This window comes from Musca domestica, unplaced genomic scaffold (genome assembly GCF_030504385.1).
Source record: "Musca domestica strain aabys unplaced genomic scaffold, Musca_domestica.polishedcontigs.V.1.1 16, whole genome shotgun sequence".
Lineage (NCBI taxonomy): Eukaryota > Metazoa > Arthropoda > Insecta > Diptera > Muscidae > Musca > Musca domestica.
The window spans coordinates 2,374,906-2,396,605 of NW_026712219.1; the positions used below are offsets into that span (position 1 = coordinate 2,374,906).

General features: G+C 35.5%; 1 protein-coding gene across 1 annotated transcript in view; it reads left to right on the forward strand.

Annotated features, from left to right (window-relative positions):
• Nucleotides 1-9,880, forward strand: part of LOC101896205 (gustatory and pheromone receptor 39a) — a 30,371-nt gene extending 20,491 nt beyond the window's left edge. Inside the window, exons 2-4 of the mRNA XM_020039892.2 lie at nt 9,449-9,511; nt 9,566-9,655; nt 9,719-9,880. Of these exons, the coding sequence (XP_019895451.2) occupies nt 9,449-9,511; nt 9,566-9,655; nt 9,719-9,799 (234 nt within the window). The 3' untranslated portion in view covers nt 9,800-9,880. The remainder of the gene's footprint in view (nt 1-9,448; nt 9,512-9,565; nt 9,656-9,718) is intronic.
• Nucleotides 9,881-21,700: the final 11,820 nt, after the last annotated feature.

The following is a 21,700-nucleotide window of genomic DNA, read 5'->3' on the forward strand; positions in this document are numbered from 1 at the left end:
AGTTTCAGACGGTTTTGCCAGCAGATGTATACCCCCACACCTTGAGCTATGATTATTCAAACTGTTGATCCTTTATGGGGGAGGTACCGAAGCAATTGGTCAATATTTACCAATTCGTATCTGACCTAAGATTTATATAAATATTACAACGTGTCAGATTTGAACTATATCGACTACTTCCTATACTTTATATGAGATATGTGTGGAATTATGCCTGAGGTAACAGGTAAAGCGGACCGAAGTATTCCATTTTTATACCCTCCACCATACATAGTATGGAGGGTATATAAAGTTCGTCATTCCGTTTGTAACTCGACATAATAATTTTAGACCCAACAAAGTGTATATATATATATTCATGATCAGCGTAAAATTCTAAGACGATTTAGCCCTGCTAGTCCGTCTCTCCGTCCGTCTGTTGTAATCACGCTACACTTTAAACGAATTAATATAGGGAGCTACAATTTTGCACAGATCTGTCTTTTGTCTGCAGGTCAAGTTCGAAGATGGGCTATATATATCGTATAGCCCCCGTATAACGGTACCCCCCGATATTCGGTATTTTGATTTTTTGATTGAGTTCCTTGTGAGTACATTACCTCCTTAAGGGAATTCTCTACATAGGTCCACGATATCGTATTTCCCCCATATAACGGCACCTTACGAAAATCCATACAAGGAGTTCCTCTTGAGTACTTTATCCCCTGGAAGATAAAAATAATAAAAGATATGTAGATAGGTCTTCGATATCTTTTATCCCCCATATTACGGCACCCCCCAATGTTCTGTATTTTGATGGTTTTAGCCACATTTTTCAACGGAATTGTCTGAAATTCACAAATTGAAATTCTTTGTGAGTATTTTACCCCCGAACTTGGAGTTGTCTATATAGGTCCGCAATAAGGCCCTGTATATCGGCAAATTCCTCTATTCGGCATTTTTAAGACTTTAACAAAATTTTTAATGGATTTTATTTTTTTGAACATTTTCTAATCCGTTTCAAATGGTGGAGGGTATTTAAAGTTCGGCCCGGCCGAACTTACTGCTTTTTTACTTGTCATACTTCATCTAATACAGCAAAACATATTTGTATGGGTAAAATTTGAAGAAAATCTAACATTTTTATCCAAATTTATTCGAAATCATTAATTCCGATAAATTCCAAATTTATATTAGGTTTCTGGTTGAGAGAAATATTTAGATATATATCAAAAAATCGCCGACTACTTTCGCAAGTTATGACAGATATAAATATTGGAAATTGTAACCTTTGCGGATGAGGTACCAGAAGGAGTTAACAGATATATATCATCTTCACAACAAATCTGACGTTAGCAAAAATATTTGAGTTGAGAGTTGAATGCTTATTTCGTTTTCTTTGAGAGTTTTGTTTTTCAAAATATAGAACTCTATGTGGGGGAGGTACCAGAAGAAATGGTCTGATCTCTACCATCTTTATAGCAGATCTTGTGTTGATGGAAATATTGAGATGTACCAAGTCTTTATGGGATCGGATTTGAAATTCGCATTTCATGAGCCTTATGGATACTAAAAATGTTGACCCTTAGTTGGGGAGGTACCAGAAAGAGTTGTCCGATATATTCCATATTTCAAACCAGACTTTTAGTTAATAAAAATGTTGTAATGTGCGTAATTTGAAGAGAACCGCATGCTTATTTCGGATTTTAAGTTCGTTTTGGTTATTTAAAACATTGACTCTTTTTGGGGGAGGTGCCAGAAGCAATGGTCCGATCTCTGCCATTTTTATAGCAAATATTTTGTTGATGGAAATATTGAGATGTGCCAAGTCTGAATGGAATCGGGTGTTAATTCCGTGTGCTTTACGAGCTTCATGAATATCTTGACCTTTGGGGGGAGGGAGGGACCAGAAAGCGTGGGCCTATACATTCCATCTTAACACTAGACCTTGGGGTAAAGAAAATATTGTGATGTGCGTAATTTGAAGACAAACGACCTCTTACATCACATTTTATATAAGTTGCAATTAATCAAAATTTTAACCCTTTTGGTTGAAGTAATTAATGGAGCGCACCGGTATTGTCCATTTTCTCACTTGACCTGGCGCTGATACAAATATTAAGATTTTTAGAGTTAGATCAAAATTGGAAGATACTTTCTCTTTTTGTGCAGTCAAATATTTTCTTTGAAAATATTAACCTTTTGTGGGAGAGGTACCACAAGGATTGGACCAATATTGCCCATCTCCGAACTCGATCTAAGTTTGACAATAATATTACGACGCACCAATTTTGGATCGAATCGGATACTTCCGTCGGGAGTTTTCGTACGTATCAGCTAGACAGACAGACGCTAGATCGACTCCAAATGTCCTGAAAGGGATTTGGTCCAGAGAGACTTAGCCACAACTCTTAAGCCACGTTCCAACCAAAACCAATCTTTTTCCAATGAAAATCCTTGAAAAATGTTCTTTAATAATCTACAACTGTCGCTCTTAAGGTCCTTGAAAAATTTTCTCTAAATAGAAACCCACAATTGTTGCCAAGAAAGTCCTTGAATAATATTCTATAGAAATACACAATGTCATCATGAAGGTCCTTGAAGAAATATTCTGAAGTTACTTAAACAATATTTTCATTTGTACACGTGAAGATCCTTGTCTTCATAAAGGTCCTTGAAAAAATCTTTAAAAATCCAACCTTTTTTTAGGAAGATTCTTGACAAATATTCTTCAGAATTCAACGAATTCACCATTAAGGTCCTTGAAGTCCTTGAAATATGTTCTATAGAGATACGCGATTTCGCCATGAAGATCCCTGAAGAAATATTCTTTAAAAGTTCGACCCATCTCCATGAAGTTCCTTAAAAAAATATTCTTTATAAATCCACCCTTGTCCACATGAAAGTCCTTGTCTTCGTAAATGAAGATTTTCATGAAGATCCTTGCCAAATATTCTTCAGAAATCCACGATTTTTGCCATTAAGGTCCTTGAAATATATTCTCTAGAAAACCACAATTGTCGTCAAGAAAGTCCTTGAAATATGTTCTCTAGCGATTCACGATTTCGTCAAGAAGGTCCTTGAAGAAATATTATTTTCAAATCCGCCCCTATCTCCATGAAGTTCCTTAAAAATATTCTTTAAAAATACACCCTTGTCCAAATGAAAGTCCTTGTCTTCGTAAAGGGCCTTGAAAAAACCAACCTTCTTTTTATGAAAATTCTTGCCAGATATTCTTCAGAAAGCCACGATTGTCGCCATTATAAAGGTCCTTGAAAACATTCTCTAGAAATCAGGATTGTCACTGTGAAAATCCTTGAAAAAATCTCAATGGAAATCCAAGAAATCTTTAAAAGTCCACCCTTGTATCTATGCAGGTCCTTGAAAAATATTTTTAAAAATGCAACCTTGTGTCCGTGAAAATCCTTCTCTTCATAAAGGTCTTTGAAAAAATTTTTAAAAATCTAATCTTATTTTCATGAAGATGCTTGCCATATATTCTTCAGAAATCCACGATTTTTGCCATTAAGGTCCTTGAAATATATTCTCTAGAAATCCACAATTGTCGCCAAGAAAGTCCTTGAAATATGTTCTATAGCGATACACGATTCGTCATGAAGGAAGAAATATTCCTTTAAAGTCCGCCTCTATCTCCATGAAGTTGTTAAAAAATATTCTTTTGAAAAACACCATTTTCTTCATAAAGGTTTAAATCTTTAAACATCCAACCTTTTTTATGAAGATCCTTGATCCTTGCCCTTGGCAAAAATCGTGGATTTTGAAGAATATCTGTCAAGGATCTTCATAAAAAAGGTTGGATGTTTAAAGAATTTTTTTTCAAGGACCTTCATTTTTTTTCTAGAAATCCACAGTTGTCGCCAAGAAAGTCCTTCAAAAATATTCTTTAGATATCCACTATGGTCGCTACGAAAGTCCCTGAAAAATATTCTATGGAAGTAAAATATAGAAAATTTAGAAATATGTCATTGTATCCCTGAAGATTTTTATATACATTTCTTTATAAATCTGCGATTGTCGCCATTAAGGTCCTTAGAAAATATTCTTTAGAAACCTACTATTGTAAGCATATAAATATTCTCTAAAAATCTAGGATTGTGACAATGAAAGTTCCTGAAAAATATTCTTTAGAAGTTCAGGATCGTCGCTATGAATTTCTTGAAGAAGTCCTTCTTTATAGTCCAACAGAATTTATAACAGTTTTTCGCATTTTGGCATTGATATTCTTCCTAGTTTTAAATGGTCAATTCTAATATACTTTTACCTTTTTATTCTGGAATGGCATTTATATGGGTCGAATGTAATCTGATCTAATTCAAAACAATTGCTAAATTAATGTGAATACCAATGTATTTAATTATGCAGTGTTTAATTACTGAAACATATGCCCAAACAACTACCTGCCATCCAACAAACAATGAACTGCGACGAACTTTAGTGACATGAAATATGTCGTCAGTGTGTGACCTCTACTTTCATGTGAAAACTTTAAATATATTCGGTCTTGTTTGTTGTAGTTATCGGTGTGACAACGAATGGGAACTTAGCCAGGGTAAATGGCATAGAATCCAAGCTCTGTGCACTGTCGTTTTTGTTCACATTCTAACCTGTCTAATGCTGGTTTGTGGTATCCTCTCGGCCAAGGAGTTTCGAATGAATAGTTTCAATAAAATTGGAGATCGATTCTTTGTAGTGCATTTCGAACTCAGTGCCTTATTGCTACTGATACTCTACTGGTACTTTTACATCCAACAACGAAGAAACTTTGAATTTCTGCAGATAATTTTCAAATTTCATCATGAATGCGGCAGGGAGACCACGTCGTGGCAACATCGAAAATATTATTTGATGTACTTTTTAAATTGTGCAATTTCCACATGGATGTATCTCTTCATATTTGCCTTCAGCGAAATGCCATTGGTCACCACATTCTCCTATATGTTGGTGTTCATTTCAACGGCATGGATAACTGGTATCCTTGTCCTGATGCATTTAAGTGTTATGCGAATTATGCAGAAATCTATGCGATACCTAAACCAAGAATTGCAAACATTGTCATTTGTAGATTTTGAAAAGTTTCAAAACATTTTGTCGCAACGTAACATGTTGCTTCATCTTGGCTTACGAGATATGAATCACAATCATGGTTTTGTATTTTTGCTGATCGTGGGATTTGTGATGGCAACGGGAGCCAGTGGTCCGTTTTACATTGTATCGCAATATATGGTCAAATGGAATGAAAGGCCTGCATGGTATTATATTTTGATAACATTCAATAATGTGATATGGAATTCACCGATTCTGAGAATATTTCATGCAATGTCGGCATGTGATGGATTCAATAGAGAGGTAAATATGGTAGAGGTTATATAAGGTATTCCAGCATTCTAATCTCAACGGATTTGGAATTTTGTAAATTTAGAATATTAAAAAAAATATATATATTTTAATCAGCTGTAACAAAAACGTCGACATTTAAAAAAAAAAAAAAAAAATATATATGAATCACATCAATAGTGAATAGAGTCCACAAACGCGTCCTAATTTTCCCAATGAAAAAATTTTCAAAATTTCTAATCTTAATGGATTTAGAATTTTGTAAATTTAGAATAATTAAAAAATGAAAATATTTTAATCAGCTATAACAAAAAACGTCAAAATTTTAAAAATTACAAATCACATCAATGGTAATAGAACACAACTGTGTCCCAATTTTCCAAATTTAAATTTTTTGACTCAATAGCCGTGATTTTTTTTTTAACTCCATATGTACTGTTAAAAATAAAGATTTGTAGATTTTTGAAAAATATTTTTCAGGCAACAATTTTTGAGAAATTCAGAAGGGTGGATTTTTTTATACCCTACAACACTATGTGTTGGGGGTATTATAAGTTTGATTGGGTCAAAAATTATGTAACACCACGAAATATTGATTTCCCACATAGGAAAGTATATATGGATCTTTCTATCTCGCCGAGCTGAGTCGATCTAGCTATGTATGTCCGTCCGTCCGTCTGTCCGTCTGTCCGTCTGTCCATGTTATTTTGTAACCACTCTACAGGTCGCAATTATGGCCCGATCTTCACGAAATTTAGAATGGAGGTGGGGCTAGGGTCAGAATAGAACCCTATTTCTTTTGGAGATGATCGCCAAATGTTTAGGGGTTGAAATGGACCAAATACTGAAAAAATGTCGGATTTTGCAGAAGCTATACAGGTCGCAATTATAGACCAATCGACGCGGAATTTCGCATGTAGCTAGAGTTTAGGGCGGGCAAGAAGCCTACCAATTTGGGTGGTCATCGGATAATATTTAGCGGGTAAAATAGGCCATATCTTTTTTGTTGAAAAAATTCAAAATTTTTCATTAAACCGCGAATATTTTAAGTCCCGGCGAAATCACAAAGCCATGAGAAGGTTACTTCTGATCTTTACATTGATGTTAAGATCCAAAAAATCGAATATATAGCAAATACATGCGATATATATGTCTATCAAAGAAGATATGCTTGAAAGATCTCACATATGTCGAGAACGGCTGAACTGATTTCGACAGTTCTCATTAATTCAGAATGGCCTCTTGGCAGGAAAGAAAAAACGTCTAAAAAATTGCATAACAATATCTCTCTAAAGATGAAAATATTGATTTTGTAATATTTTCTCATATTTTTTCCATTTTGTCATATTTTTGGCATATTTTCATTTTGAATTAAACATTTGGTAATATTTCTACAGCTAACAAAACTAAGTAGTTAGGATATCAGGATATCATATATAGATCGCATTTATGGCCCGATCCTTACGAAATTTTGCATGGGGATAAGATGAGGGTCAGAATAGATGCCTACTCTTTTTGGAGATGATCGCCATATATTTAGGGGTTGAAATGGACCAAAAAACTGCAAAATTGTCAGCAGGTCGTAATTATCGCCCGATCCTCACGCACATTTGAATGGGGGTTACCGGACATTGCAAAAGCCAAGCAGTTTCGGATGGCCATCCAAAAATATTCAATGTGTAAAGGAGTTTGCCAACTTTTGTAGACAAAATACGAAATTGTCCATTCCAGTGACTTTTCGGAGAATTCACAAATACAGGAAAGATGCACTTCTGACTATTTTTTTTAACGCTGATTTCGTTGAAGAATGTAGTCAAATGTCTGTATCTCATATAGATGCGTTTCAGTCAAAAACCAATAATAAATGTTAACCTTTTGCCACTTCTGAGAGATTATAGGTCTTTGGGAAATATTGGTTCCAGATCTAGGAATACCATTTACGTGCAACATCTACCAATAAATTGGAAATAAGCAAATTAGTTTAAGTTGCTATTATTCGAAAATTAGAGAACGAAACCTGATGGTTTTCTTTTATTATTTGTCACAATGTCTTGTGGAATTTATTCGAGTATCTCGCCTATATAAACCGTATCGTTTATTATAGTGTTGTAGGGTATTCAACGGTCGGCCCCGCTCGACTGTAGCCTTTGCTTACTTGTTTTAAATATTTTCGAAGTTTTTAATTTTTTTGGGTCAAAGGAATTGTCGGTCAAAAATAGTGAATCCATTAAAAATATTTTAAAAAATCAGGCATTGTATCTTTTCCAATAATTATGGATTTTTATACCTCGCACCACCTATTTAATTATTTGCATAGAATCACATTTTGCGTCGATTTATGCTTGTCCGTCCGTCCGTCCGTATGTCCTTGTATTTTTATGAACAAAGTACAGGTCGCATTTATTGTCCGGTCCAATGAAATTTTGCACAAGTCATTTCTTTGACCCAAGGACGAACCCTATTGAAGATAATCGGTCAAAATTTAGATTTAGCTTCCTTATACAGGGTGTGATGAAAAAACTGGAACCAACATCAGACTACTGTCATTTCTAAGCCACTCGTCCGACAGCTGTTAAAAATTAAACCAGTGACAGCTCTTTATATTGTACAAAGCAAATTGTTTAGGATTTTCCAGAATAAAAATATTAGTGATGGAATTCAAGCGAGATAGTGTTTTTTGTATTTGGCTGGAAGACCACAAGTAGCTTCCGTTAGAGCACTCCAGCATTTAAATGTGAATAAATCCCATAGAATAAATACTGGTAGCGTAGCCCGACGTCAAGGAAGTGGACGGAAGAAAACAGCAACATTAGCAGAAATGGTTCGAAAAGTAAAGAAGCGTCTTGATCGAAACAAGCGTCGCAGTGGCCGAAAAATGGCTCGTGAGCTGAACATATTGCATTGTTCCATTCAGCAAATATTGAAAATGAGCTCGGGGTAAAGCCATTGAAATTCTAAAAACTGCCGAAAGTGGTGAACTGTCGAATTTGGTTTTCTCCGATGAGAAAACATTTGTTGTCCAGCACGCGCCACCTAAAAATGGTTACAAACTGAGGTTCTTCGCTTCATTTCCAGTGCACAATGGCCATCGAAATCTCCGGATACCAATTCGTTGGACTATTGTGGGGGAGGTATTTTGGAAAACAAGGTTGACACTAAAAATACCAAAGTGTCAATGACCTCAAAAGCGCTTTGCCGGGAATGGAACAAAATACCCCAAAGCAACATTCGGATAGCGTGTGACGGTTTCATTGGCACTTTGAAGGTCATAATTCGTGCCAAAGGTGAATAATTCGAACAAATCTATTTCCGTCATTTGTTGCTTTCATTCAATAAAATTAAAAAAAAAAAAAAAAAAAAAAAATTATCGCGTTTGACTTTGTTGCTGTTTTTTTTTTTAGCTGGACCTGTATATCTTCGTCCGATTTGCCTTTTATTGTGTACCAAACGTGTAATATTAGCTTAAATGGGATAGAATTTGCCACTTACGACCAAATTTATCCTAGAAATAAGTATGTCAAATTTGGTGAAAATCGGTCCAGATATAGCTATAGCACCCATATATATTGTTTATCCGATTTGTTATTTTTGTTCTTCAAAGCCGTAATATGCACTCCGTAACAACGATATTCGGGGAAATATTTCAAATATAGCTCAGAAATACATTTGCCAAATATTCAGATCGGTTCAGATTTGGATATAGCTCCCATTTATAACTTCGGTCGTTTTTCTTCTTGTTGTGCACCAAATCAAATGGGATGAAATTGCAAAAACCATCAACTTTTGTAAAACTCCCTTGATTGTGGATTTTTTTTTTTAATATTTTTCAACAATTTCCTTGGTGGCTCTACCTCCCCCCCCCCATACTTATCGTTGATTTCCTTGTACATATTTTTCAAAATTTCTTTTGAAGAATATTTTGAAGTATGAGAAATCCATAATTTTTTTGTATGAATAATTTTGAAGACCACCCGATTTTTTTTTAAATATTTTCAAGATTTCCTGGCCAAGATGAGTATATTTTAATAATTGTAATAATTGAAAATAATTGTAGATTTAGTATCTCATGTGAATGTGAATGGATTTACTTTATTTTTTTTTTCTTTTTTAACAGGTCAGGGAAACCTCCAAGATTTTGTGTCGAATGTCAACTATGGATTGTCAGTTCAAGAGAATGGTATAATTGAAAATCAATTTTATTTGTTATTAACATTTATTTTTCATTTTCCAGATTGATAAATTTTTGTGGATAAATTTGCACGAAAAACCAATCCTCAACGCCATGGGATTTTTTGTAATTTCACGAAAGTCTGTTTTCCAGGTTTGTAGATATAAATATATGACATAAATTACAATTAAGAATATATATTCATTTTATTTGCAGTGTTTGGCTTTTATTATAAGCATAATGTTGGTTCTGGTGCAATTTAAGGAAATGGAAAGTGTCACGGATAATCAATCCTGAGGGGTTAATGAATTGTAGTAAACAAATCATGTGTTTTAAAAACATTTAATGTCAATTGATGGTAGTACTTAATCAAAATTTTAAAATTATAAATATTTCCCAAATTCAAATTGTTATTAGATTATAAAAATGCAATTTCTAGCGATAATTTATAAGTTTGATGTATTTAATCGAAATAACTATATTCCATTTCCTATGTTCTTCAACTTTACAATACCAACATTCCGTTCAAAAATGTCACTAAAATCGGAAGATACCGAATATCGTAAGGTACCCGGGTGAACCTATAATTTCTGCAGCATGAAGGGGCAGTTATTACGATATTTAAATATCGTAATTCGAAATACCCAATACCAAATTTAGTACCATTTATTACAATTACAGGGTGAGGTGCAAAAACTTCAAATAAATTCAGATTGCTGTCATTCCTAAGCCACTCTTCCGACAGCTGCTAAAATTATTTCGGTGACAGCTCATTATATTGTTTACAAGCGTATAAAAGCATTTGGGTGAGAATTTTCCAGAAAAAGAGTTATTCGTGATGGTATTCAAACTTGATAGTGTGATTTCTTTATATTTGGCCACCAAAACCACAAGTGATCGAAACCCGCTTCGCAGTGGCCGAAAAATGGTTCGTGAGCTGAACATATCGCAATACTCCATTCGGTAAATACTGAAAAATGAGCTCGGGGTAAAGCCATTGAAATTCCAAAAAGTGCAAGAACTTACACCGCAACAGAAAGAAAATAGACTCAAAAGAGCTAAAGAGTTGCTTCGCTTGGCCGAAGAAAGTGGTGAACTGTCGAATTTGATTTTCTCCGATTAGAAAACATTCGTTGTCCAGCAGTTTGTAAAAAAAAAACAAAATGATCGTGTTTACTTGCCAAAGAGGTCAGCTGAAAATGTGCACCTTCGGTTGGCTACCAGAACTCAGATGGCGGCATTGGTAATGGTGTGGGCCGCCGATGGTCGCTCTCCACTCGTATTTATCGACCGTGGCATCAGAATAAATGTCGAATATTTGTCGCGAAAATATTCAGGAGGGTGTATTAAAGTCTTTGGCACGCAAACATTTTACCCGCAGACATTGGGCATTCCAACCGGACTCAGCACTATGGCACTCAGTACGTGCCACACAAGAATGGTTACAAAATCAGGTTCATCGCTTAATTTCCAGCGCACAATGGCCATAAAAATCTCCGGATACCAATCCTTTGGACTATTTTGTCTAGAGCTTTTTGGAAAGCAAGGATGGCACTAAAAAATACCAAAGTGTAGATCACCACAAGCTAGCGCCTCGCCGGAAATCGGCCAAAATACCGCAGAGCAACATTCGGGCAGCGTGTGACGGTTTAAAGGCCATAATTCGTGCCAAAGTGACCAATTCGAACAAATGTAGACATATTCTAAAATTTGATGCTATATCTGATACCAACGGTTACCTAAATATCAACTTTCAGAATTTTATCCCTATCCCGTTTATCAAAACTCTGCTTTCTGTACTTTTTGTACAATTATAACACACATTTCCCAAACAACCTCCATATCTCAAGTCCAGATACCAATAGAGACCTCAATATCAAATTTGAGAGTTCCAGTCCCATTCCTTCACCCAATACCAAATTTAGTAGGATTTAGTAATTTTCGGTACAAATATAGGACACATTTCCAAACCACCGCCAAATCTTAAACACAGATACCATCAGCAATCTAAATATCTAATGTCAGAATTTTATGTCTATTCCTTCATCAATACCAAAGGTGGTATTGTCCACTCCTTCTGGTACCTCCCCCACAAAGGGTCAAAATTTTGAATAATTATATCTCTTATAATTTGTAAAATATATATCCGACTCTCTTCAAATTTCACACATCACAATATAAAGGAAGGTATATTTTATTTATGATGAGCATAAAATTCTATTCGATTTTAAGTCGATTTAAATATGGCCATCTGTCTGTCGTCTGTCTGCCTCTTGAGATAACGATACAGCCCACATTTTTCGACATAGAGCTTCAAACTTAGCAGAACAATTTGTATTGTCTCTAGGATGATTGATATCGGTCCACGTTTTGGTATAGCCGCCATATAACGGTATCTCCCGATATTCGGTAATTTGATGATTTTCCCCACAATTTTTCACGGAGTTGTCTAAAAATTTGTATTTGTAGGTCTAGCTCTGGTGGCGAAACATTGTATGTATATGTTCTCGTTTTTGTATATGTGAATACCTACCGGTCTCCGCTCGTTCACACAGGACTCAGCACCATCGCACTCAGCACGCGCCACCAAGAATGAAGGCCATAATTCGTCCCAAAAGTGGCCAATTCGAACAAATCTAATCTAATTTAAAAATTTGATGCAATTTCCAAACTTTTTTGTTTTCATTCAATAATTTTTTTTTTTTAATTAAATATTATGACGATTGACTTTGTTGGAGTTTTTTATCTCACCTTGTATAATGATTTAACGGCATCACCGGCTTTTTGTTTTTTTTTTTTTTTGAAAAAAAAATTTTAACGTGAAACACGCTTGAATTCAGATACTTTTATATAAAAATGTTTTCTTTGCCAAATGGTGAAGAGTGTTAAATGTTCTGTCCGGCCGAACTTAATATTTTTTACTTGTTTTGAAGAAAACAATTACATATTTGTAGTGAAGTGTTTGAGTTTAATAAACATAATATTTTTATTCGTTTTACAAAGTTAATAAAGAATTGACGAATGGGCGCTGTATAGCTAATGGGTGCATTGTTATCCCCCATGCTTTTCATATTCGGAGATTTGTCTGCTCAGTTCATGAAATTGCATCATGATTATTAAATAATTCATTATTGATGCCAGCAGCTGAAAGGGAAAGGGTTAATTACATTATTTTTTTTTTTTTGAAGAATTTTTAGAATAGAATAGGAATTTGTCTAACTCACTTGGAATAATGTTCTCTGGTCCAGTGCAAAAAATCCCAAAGCATTAAGTACCGGCTTCTGTTGCAAATGTTTCCACAGGACTTTATCAATCTGAAATAATTGAAAAATTGAATTACTTTTCTAAAGAGGGCATCAAAACGTAGGCCATGGACTCAAAGAGAATGATAGAGGAAATTAAATTCTTACCACTCTCTTAAATTTATGTTTACTACTGCAATTCCGTGAAATTATCTGTATAGTTTTATTTACCTGAAAGAATGTGGAATAATTACTAAATATTAATTCAATAATGTTTATATTTAGATGTTATAAAAAAAAGCTTTATAAATTGTACTTTAATCAGATTAACAACACAAAAAATAACATTCAAAAAAATAAAATCAAACATCCCAGTCCAATATTAACGAAATGGTTAGAACATCAATACTTGGGCCGACAGATGTATAACCTCGGCCAATTTTCGATTATTTAAATAAATTTTGATTTCCGTTATAATTTTTCAAATTGATGACCCTCTACGGAGTAGATTCCGAATGAATGTGTCAATATTGTACCCATTTCGTATCGGACCTAAAATAAAAATAAATATTGCGAAGCCCCAGGTTTGGACTATATTGATTACTACCTTCACTTTATATGAGATATGTGATAATTTTAAGAAAATGTTAAAATGTACATGAGGTACCAGATATAGTCGACCGAAGAATTAAACTTATATATACTTCATTATACTTCATCTAATATAGAAAAAACAAGTAAGAAAAGGCTATAGTCGTGCGGAGCCGACCGTGCGATACCCTACAACACTACAATATGTTAGAAGCCCCCTCATGTCCAAATCCATTTTGGAAGATTTCGTTTTCGAAATTATGTCACGGCGCACTGCCCAGATATTACCCTTAGCATTTTGACCAGGGACTTTTTCCCAATATTTATGCACACCGTTGTGCTGTTAGTTTTTGTTTTATACGGCTACATATCCAATGGTCATTCAAAATGCCAGAATTCTTCCCTGTGCTTAACTATTTTCTCAGGCGTGTCGATTGGCTTCAATCAGGACTTTTTTCTGTTTTTGGTTCATTTGAACCCCTAAATATTTTGCGATCATCTCCAAAAGCAAGAGGCCCCTCTGTGTCTCCAAATTTAGACTCATCTATGATTTGATTGTCTACGATATTTGGCTATATTCGTCAACGAAATCAGCATAAAAAAGCCAGAAGTTCGCCTATTGTGTATTTCGGATATCGCCTGTAAGTAATGTTGGTATTTTTCACACAAAAGTAGTTGTCCATTCCATCCGCTGTCTTAAATTCTAACTTAATGCGAGATTTCGTGTCTTTTGGTTGCTATTTGTGACCTTCATAAGGGCTGCAATTAGCCCTTCTGAGCCTAACCCTAACTTTTTAAAAAATTTCGTGAGGATCAGACGATAATTGCAATCAGTATATAAATAATAACCCCAACTGTGTTGTAAAGTGAAAAAATATTACAAAACATACCCTTCAATATTATAAGCCAAAATGAAAAAATCGCATGCGATAAAAAATATGAAAAAATAAAAAAATTTCACAAAATACTACAAAATCTATATTAACATCATTATTGGCATCTTTTTAAGCCATTTTTTTAAGATTTTATTTTTTATGACAAAAGGGCATTCTGAATTGACAAAATATGTCTAAATCGCTCCAGCTATTCTGGAGATATAAGCATTCTAGCTAACATCCCCTTCCTTTGTATATACACATTGTATATATTTCGCTATATATATCCGAAATTTTTACTATTGGCATCTACATAACGGTCAGAATTGACCCGTTCGTCTATTTATGATTTCGCCTGGATTAAAAATGTTCGCGGTTTAATGGAAAATTTGACTTTTATTTATCACAAATGCTATGGTCTATTTCAATCACTAAATATAACCCGATGACCATCAAAATTGGAAGGCTTCTGCCTTCTGCCCAAAGCTCTAGCCCCATGCTAACTTTCGCTTCGATTGGTCTATAATTGTGACCTGTAGAGCAACTGCAAAATCAGGAAATTTTTCAGTTTTTGGTCCATTTCAACCCCTAAATATTATGCGATCATCTCCAAAAGAAATAGGGTTCTATTCTGACCTTAACCTCACCTCCACTTTTAATTTCGTGAAGAACGGATCATAATTGCGACCTGTAGAGTGATTACAAATTAACATGGACAGACGGACGGACGGACTTACATAGCTAGATCGACTCAGCTCGGCGAGCTAGGAAGATCCATATATACTTTCCTAAGTGGGAAACAAATATTTCGAGGTGTTACATAATTTTTGGCCCAATCAAACTTATAATACAAAGTGTTGTAGGATATAAATATTAGTATGGGTAAAATTACAAGAAAATCGAACATTTTTTCCAATTTTATGCGACGTCAAAAATTCCATATTCTTGTTAAAAAAATATTTAGATATAGCAAGTTGTAACGAAAGTAACGCAAGTTCAAGATAAAATTATTGAAAATTGTGACCCTTTGTATGTGAGGTACCACACGGGGATCACAGTTATACGTCAGATAAAAAAACTGCAACAAAGGTCAAACGCCATAACTTTCATTTTTTTTTAATTTTATTGAATGAAAGCAAAAAATCTAATTTCAGAAAAAGTTTAGATTTCTTTGAATTGGTCACATTTGCCACGAATAATGGCCTTCAAATGGCCAATGAAATCGTAACACGCTGCTCGAATGTTGATTTGCGGTATTTTGGTCCATTCCCGTCGAAGCGCTTGTTGAGGTGATCGACACTTTGGAATTTTTTAGTGCCAACCTTACTTTTCAAAATACTCCAAACACATTAGTCCAATGGATTGGTATCCAGAGATTTTGGTGGCCATTGTGCGCTGGAAATGGAGCGAGAAACATCATTCTGTAACCATTCTTGGGTGAAGCCTGCTGAGTGCGATGGTGCTGAGTTCTGTTGGAATGTCCAAGGTCTGCGGCCAAAATGTTTGCGTGTCCAAGGCATTAATACACCCTCTAGAATATTTTCGTGATAATATTCGGCATTTATTCTGATGTCACGGTGATTAATTCGAGCGGAAAGCGAACATCGCATGGCTGGCGCTTGAGTTCTGTTGGCCAAACGAAGGTGCACATTTTCAGCTGACCTCTTTGGCAAGTCAACACGATCATTGTGTTTGTTTACAAACTGCTGGAGAACGAATGTTTTCTAATAGCAGGAAACCAAATTCAAAATTCAAATTCCAAATGCAGTTCAGCTCTTTCGCTCAAGCAAAGCAACTCCTCAGCTCTTTTGAGTCTATTTTCTTTCTGTTGCGGTGTAAGTTCTTGCACTTTTTGGAATTTCAATGGCTTTAACTCGAGCACATTTTTCAATATTTGCCGAATGGAATATTGCGATATGTTCAGCTCACGAGCCATTTTTCGGCCATTGCGACGCGAATTTCGATCAAGTCGCTTCTTTTCTTTTCGAACCATATCTGCTGATGTTGCTGTTTTCTTCCGTCCACTTCCTTGACGTCGGGCTACGCTACCAGTATCACGGTAAAGAGCGATGGTACGAGACACAAAAGATTTATTCACATTTAAATACTGGAGTGTTCCAACGATAGCCACTTATGGTTTTCTAGCCAAATGTATAGAAATCACATTATCATTCTTTAATTCACGAATAACTTTTTTTCTGGAAAATTCTTAATTCTCAAAAATTCTGTCACTGGAATAATTTTAACAGCTGTCGGACGAGTGACTTAAAAATGACAGCAGTCTGATGTTGGTTTCATCTCACCCTGTATATGTCATCTTTACAAAAGATCTTGTGTTAGATGTGTTAGTCTGTGTGAAATTTTACGACAGTTCAATACTTATTTCGCTTTTCTGGGCGTTTTGTTTTTCAAAATCTTGAATCCTATGTGGGGGAGGTAGCAGAAGGAATGGTCCGATTTCTTCGATCTTTATAACATATCTTGTGTTGATGGAAATATTGAGGTGTACCAGATCTGGATGGGAACGGATGTTAATTTCGCGTTTTATGAGCTTCGTGGATTTTAAAAATTTTGACCCTTTGTGTGTGAGAGAGGGAGAGAGGTACCAAGAGGAGTGGAACGATATATCCCATCTTTACGGAAGATCTTGTGATCTTGGTAGAAATAATGGGATTTGTAAAATATGAAAGGAGATGGATGTTTATTTCGGATTTTATAATCGTTTTGGTTATTCAAAATTTTGATCCTTTGAATGGAATGATCCAATCTCTACCGTCTTTATAACAGATCCTGCGTTCATAGAAATATTGAGATGTTCTGAATGAAATCCGATGTTAATTTCGAGTTTTATGAGCTTCATGGTTATTCTTTGCGGGGGAGGTACAAGAAGGAGTCTACCATTTTGACACCGGACCTTGGGTTAATAAAAATATTGCGATGTATGTAATTTGAAGTCAATCTGACTTTTGCAACACATTTTATAAGAGTTAGGCTGGAAATACATAAAGCGCATATTTGGCTGGCTTAAGGGCGCAAGTACATAAGAAGCTTCAAGTCATGGCTGAGCATATTTTGTGATATTTCATAAAGGAATTACAGAGCCGCACTAAAATCCTGCCGTCGTTTTCCTTTATAATTTGACATTAATATGCCTAGCCATGACTTCAAGCTTTTTATGTACTTGCTCCTTAAGTCATCGGCTGGCTTCTTCGTAGATGAACAAAGGAGTTGTAGGTTGACTTAGTTCGATTTTGGCCGTAGGCTCCTTTGTTCATTTCCGAAGAAGCCAGCCGATGACTTAACCCAGCCAAATATGCTCTTTATGTATTTCCAGCCTTAGAATTATTTATAATTTGTGAACCTTTATGGGGAAGATACTTGGTGGAGTGGCCCAATATTGCCCAGTTTCATATCTGAAGTAGTACAGATGTAAATATTAGGATTTGCAAAGTTGGAGCGAAATCGGATTATCCTTTCTTTTTCGTGCAGAATTCTTTTTTTTTTTAAATTTCGGCCTTTTGTGGGGGAGTTACCAGAAGGAGTGGATCGATACTGCCCATCTCCGAACTCTAGATCGACTTAAAATGTCCTGAAACGGATTTGGTCCAAAGAGACCTAGGGTCTAAAACCGTTATTTCGACTAGGCACGTTTTGACCGTTTTAAATGATATATATATACCATCATTAGCCATATGGCTGAGGGTATAAAAACATCACGTTTATGGTATCCGAAAATCCTTCAAATATTCCAAAAGCAATTATAGCCTATAGGCGTTCATATAAATGATAATCTACGACTGCAGACCCTGAGAGTATTGAAAAAATCCACGAAGCATTAAAGAAACCAACAATACGGGCACCCAAGGACTGTTTAAAAAATTCAGGATTTTATTATCATTCAACAATATTTTTTGTTATAAAAATTGCCGATTTTAGCTCCTGTTTATTCCACGTAAATAATTTTAAATTTTTTCCTAATTTGGGTATTGATCAGTATTGGGCATTTAAAATGACCCTAGCAACAGTTTTTACTTAAAAATTAAATTTTTGATATATCCGCCAACAATTCTTACCTCCTTATGCAGGCCGCCACATTTCGCTATCACAACACCTAAAACTATATACGGCGTCCAGCAAAATAATGCTATAACACTGAGTACAGTTTTATAAGCTACACCCATTCCGTTGTCTCTCTGGATAATAAAAATCAAAATATATGGCACCGATGGAGCGGTAATCAAAACATATCCCAACGTGATCATAAGCAATAGAGCAAAATGGTGATTTAAATCGCTATAGCAAATAGCCAGCAATTGCCAACGTCTTTCAAGAATTTCTTCCAAATATTTCACATTGAGAAATTCACTTCCGACTAATGGTAAACGTCTATTTAGAATTTTCAAATAGATTTCAATTATTTTAACACTGCTCCAATACAATGAAATGAAGATGCCCAAAAGAGATGTGGTGCCGGAATAAATCCATATACAGGCCACTCGGGCTTTCCAATCGTTGAGGCCATCATAAAAAGTCACAATATTTAGGAAAATGTTCAATTGGCTGATTGTAAAGAATAACAATATGTATCTGCGCGACAAATGTCAGTTGCTATTATTCGCCGAACTTAACTCGTTATAGTATTCAATAATATGTTGTAAAAATGCGATATTTCTTTGTCGATTTAAATAGAAATAACCATTGACGAAGGAAAGAACTAAACCTGCAATTATATTCCACAGTATCGAATGATGATTTGCAGTTTGAAAAATGCAATATAACAGTATCGAAATGCTTGTCAGTTGTACGAAACAAAAGGTGAGAATAGCTCGTCGATTATGCTTGGCTGGCACTAAAACTATTTTGTTATTCTCATCCTTGTGACAGTCACAGCAAATGAGACCGAATGCGTTTAGGGTTCTTAGGTGCCAATACAATTCTGGATAAGTGGACATTCTGTTCGATACTGAAATGGCTGTTTAGATAAATACGAGGTGTCATGTTGTTGTTGTTGTCAACCAGCAATTAATTAACACCATAGATATCTTTTCGTCTAAGCACGCAGTACACAGCAATGGGTTTTAATTATTTGAATTGATACTGGCTACCATTCAAAGAGTTTATATACAGGGTGATATGAAAAATCTGCAACCCACTTCAGACTGCTGTCATTTCTAAGCCATTCGTCTGACAGCTTTTAATATTATTCCAGTGATAGCTCATTATATATTTTACTAGCATACAGAAGTATTTTGGTGAGAATTTTCCCGAAAAAAAGTTATTCGTGATGGAATTCAAGCGTGGTATTGTGATTTTTTTTTATATTTGGCTGGAAAACCACAAGTGGCTATCGTTAGAGCACTCCAGCATTTAAAAGTGAATAAATCGTTTGTGTCTCTTACCATCGCTCGTTGTCTGATATTGGTAGCGTAGCCCAGCGTCAAGGTATTGGACGGAAGAAAACAGAAACATCAGCAGAAATGTAAAGAAGCGACTTGATCAAAACTCGCGTCGCAAAGGCCGAAAATGGCTCGTGAGCTGAACATATAGCAATATTCCATTCGGCAAATAATGAAAAATGAAGCTCGGGGTAAAGCCATTGAAATTCCAAGAGGTTACACCGCAACAGAAAGAAAATAGACTCAAAAGAGCTAAAGATTTACTTCGCTTGGCCGAAAGTAGTGAACTGCCGAATTTGGTTTTCTCCGATGAAAAAACATTCGTTGTCCAGCAGTTTGTAAACAAACAAAATGAACGCGTTTACTTGCCAAAGATGTCAGCTGAAAATGTGCACCTTCGGTTGGCCACCAGAACTCAAGCGCCGGCCATGGTGATGGTGTGGCCCGCCATAACAGCCGATGGTCGTTCTCCGTTCGTATTAATCGACCTTGGCATCAGAATGAATACAGAATATTGCCGCGAAAATATTCTAGAGGGTATATTAAAGCCTTGGGCACGCAAACATTTTTGCCGCATACGTTGGACATTCCAACAGGACTCAGCACCACCCATGAATAGTTACAAAATAAGGTTCTTCGCTTCATTTCCAGCGCACAGTGGCCATCAAAATCTCCGTACCAATCCGTTGGACTATTGTGTCTGGAGTATTTTGGAAAGCAAGGTGGGCACTAAAAAATACCAAAGTGTCGATCACCTCAAGCAAGCGCTTCGCCGGGAATGGGCCAAAATACCACAGAGCAACATTCTGGCAGCGTGTTACGGTTTCATTGGCCGTTTGAAGACCATCATTCGTGCCAAAGGTGACCAATTCGAAAAAAATCGAACATTATTTTAAAATTTGATGCTATTTCAAATATTTTTTTTTTTTCATTCAATAAAATTTAAAAAACAAAAACAAGTGAAAAAGCTGTAAGTTCAGCCGAGCCGAACTTTGAACACTCTCCACCATTTGGTACAAATTTAACAATTATCAAAATAATAAAATCCGTTAAAAATTCTGTTAAAGTATTGAAAATACCTAATGTAGCGGTATATTAGAATCTATACGACGACGTGGACCTGCATAGGCACACAAGCTATTCCAATATTCAAATGCGAAACATGAAAAAAAAAATCTGTTTATAATGTAGCTAAAATCATCAAAGTACCGAATATAGGGAGGTACCATGGTGGTTATAAAACGTAGATATGCATAGACAATTTTCTGTCAAAGGCTGTAATATCCATTACGAACTTCAAATACCAAATTTGAAATAGTTCCGGTAAATAATGTCGCTAAAATCATCAAAATACCGAATATCGGAGGGGGGGGGGTACCGTTATATGGGGGCTATATGAAGGCGTGGACCTGCACAGAAAATTTTCAGTCTTAGGATGTAGTATCCATTACGAACTTCAAATGCCAAAATTGACCAAATAAATCAAAATGCTGAATAAGGGGGGTGTGGTACTGTTACATGGGGGCTATACGAAGACGTGGACCTACATGGCCCATTTTCAATACTAAAAGTCCTGCAGACATAGTACACATGGTGGAGGGTATAAAAATGTAAAAATTATGGCGTTTGACTTTGTTGCAGTTTTTTTATCTCACCTTGTATGTAGGATATAATGGTTTCTAGTTCGTGTGACGAAATATTGTATGTTAGGTCCAACTTTTTGGTATAGCCACCATACAAGGGTACTTTCTTATATCCGGTGTTTAGATTATTTTTGCCATATTTTTTTACTGATTTGTCTAAAAATTGGAATTTGTTAGCCATAATGGGCTCGAGATCGCGTGGCGAAACATTGTATGTATAGGTTCATGTTTTGGTATAGCCCCCATATAACCTGCCGATATTCCATATTTTGATAAAATTTGATATTTGTAGTTCATAATGGGTTCTAGTCCGGCGGCAGAACATTGAATATTTAGTTCGACGTTTTCCTATAGCGCACATATAACGATACCCACCGATATTCGGTATTTTGATAATCCTGGTCACATTTACGCACATAATTGTTTCAAAGTTGGTATTTTAGAAGATTAG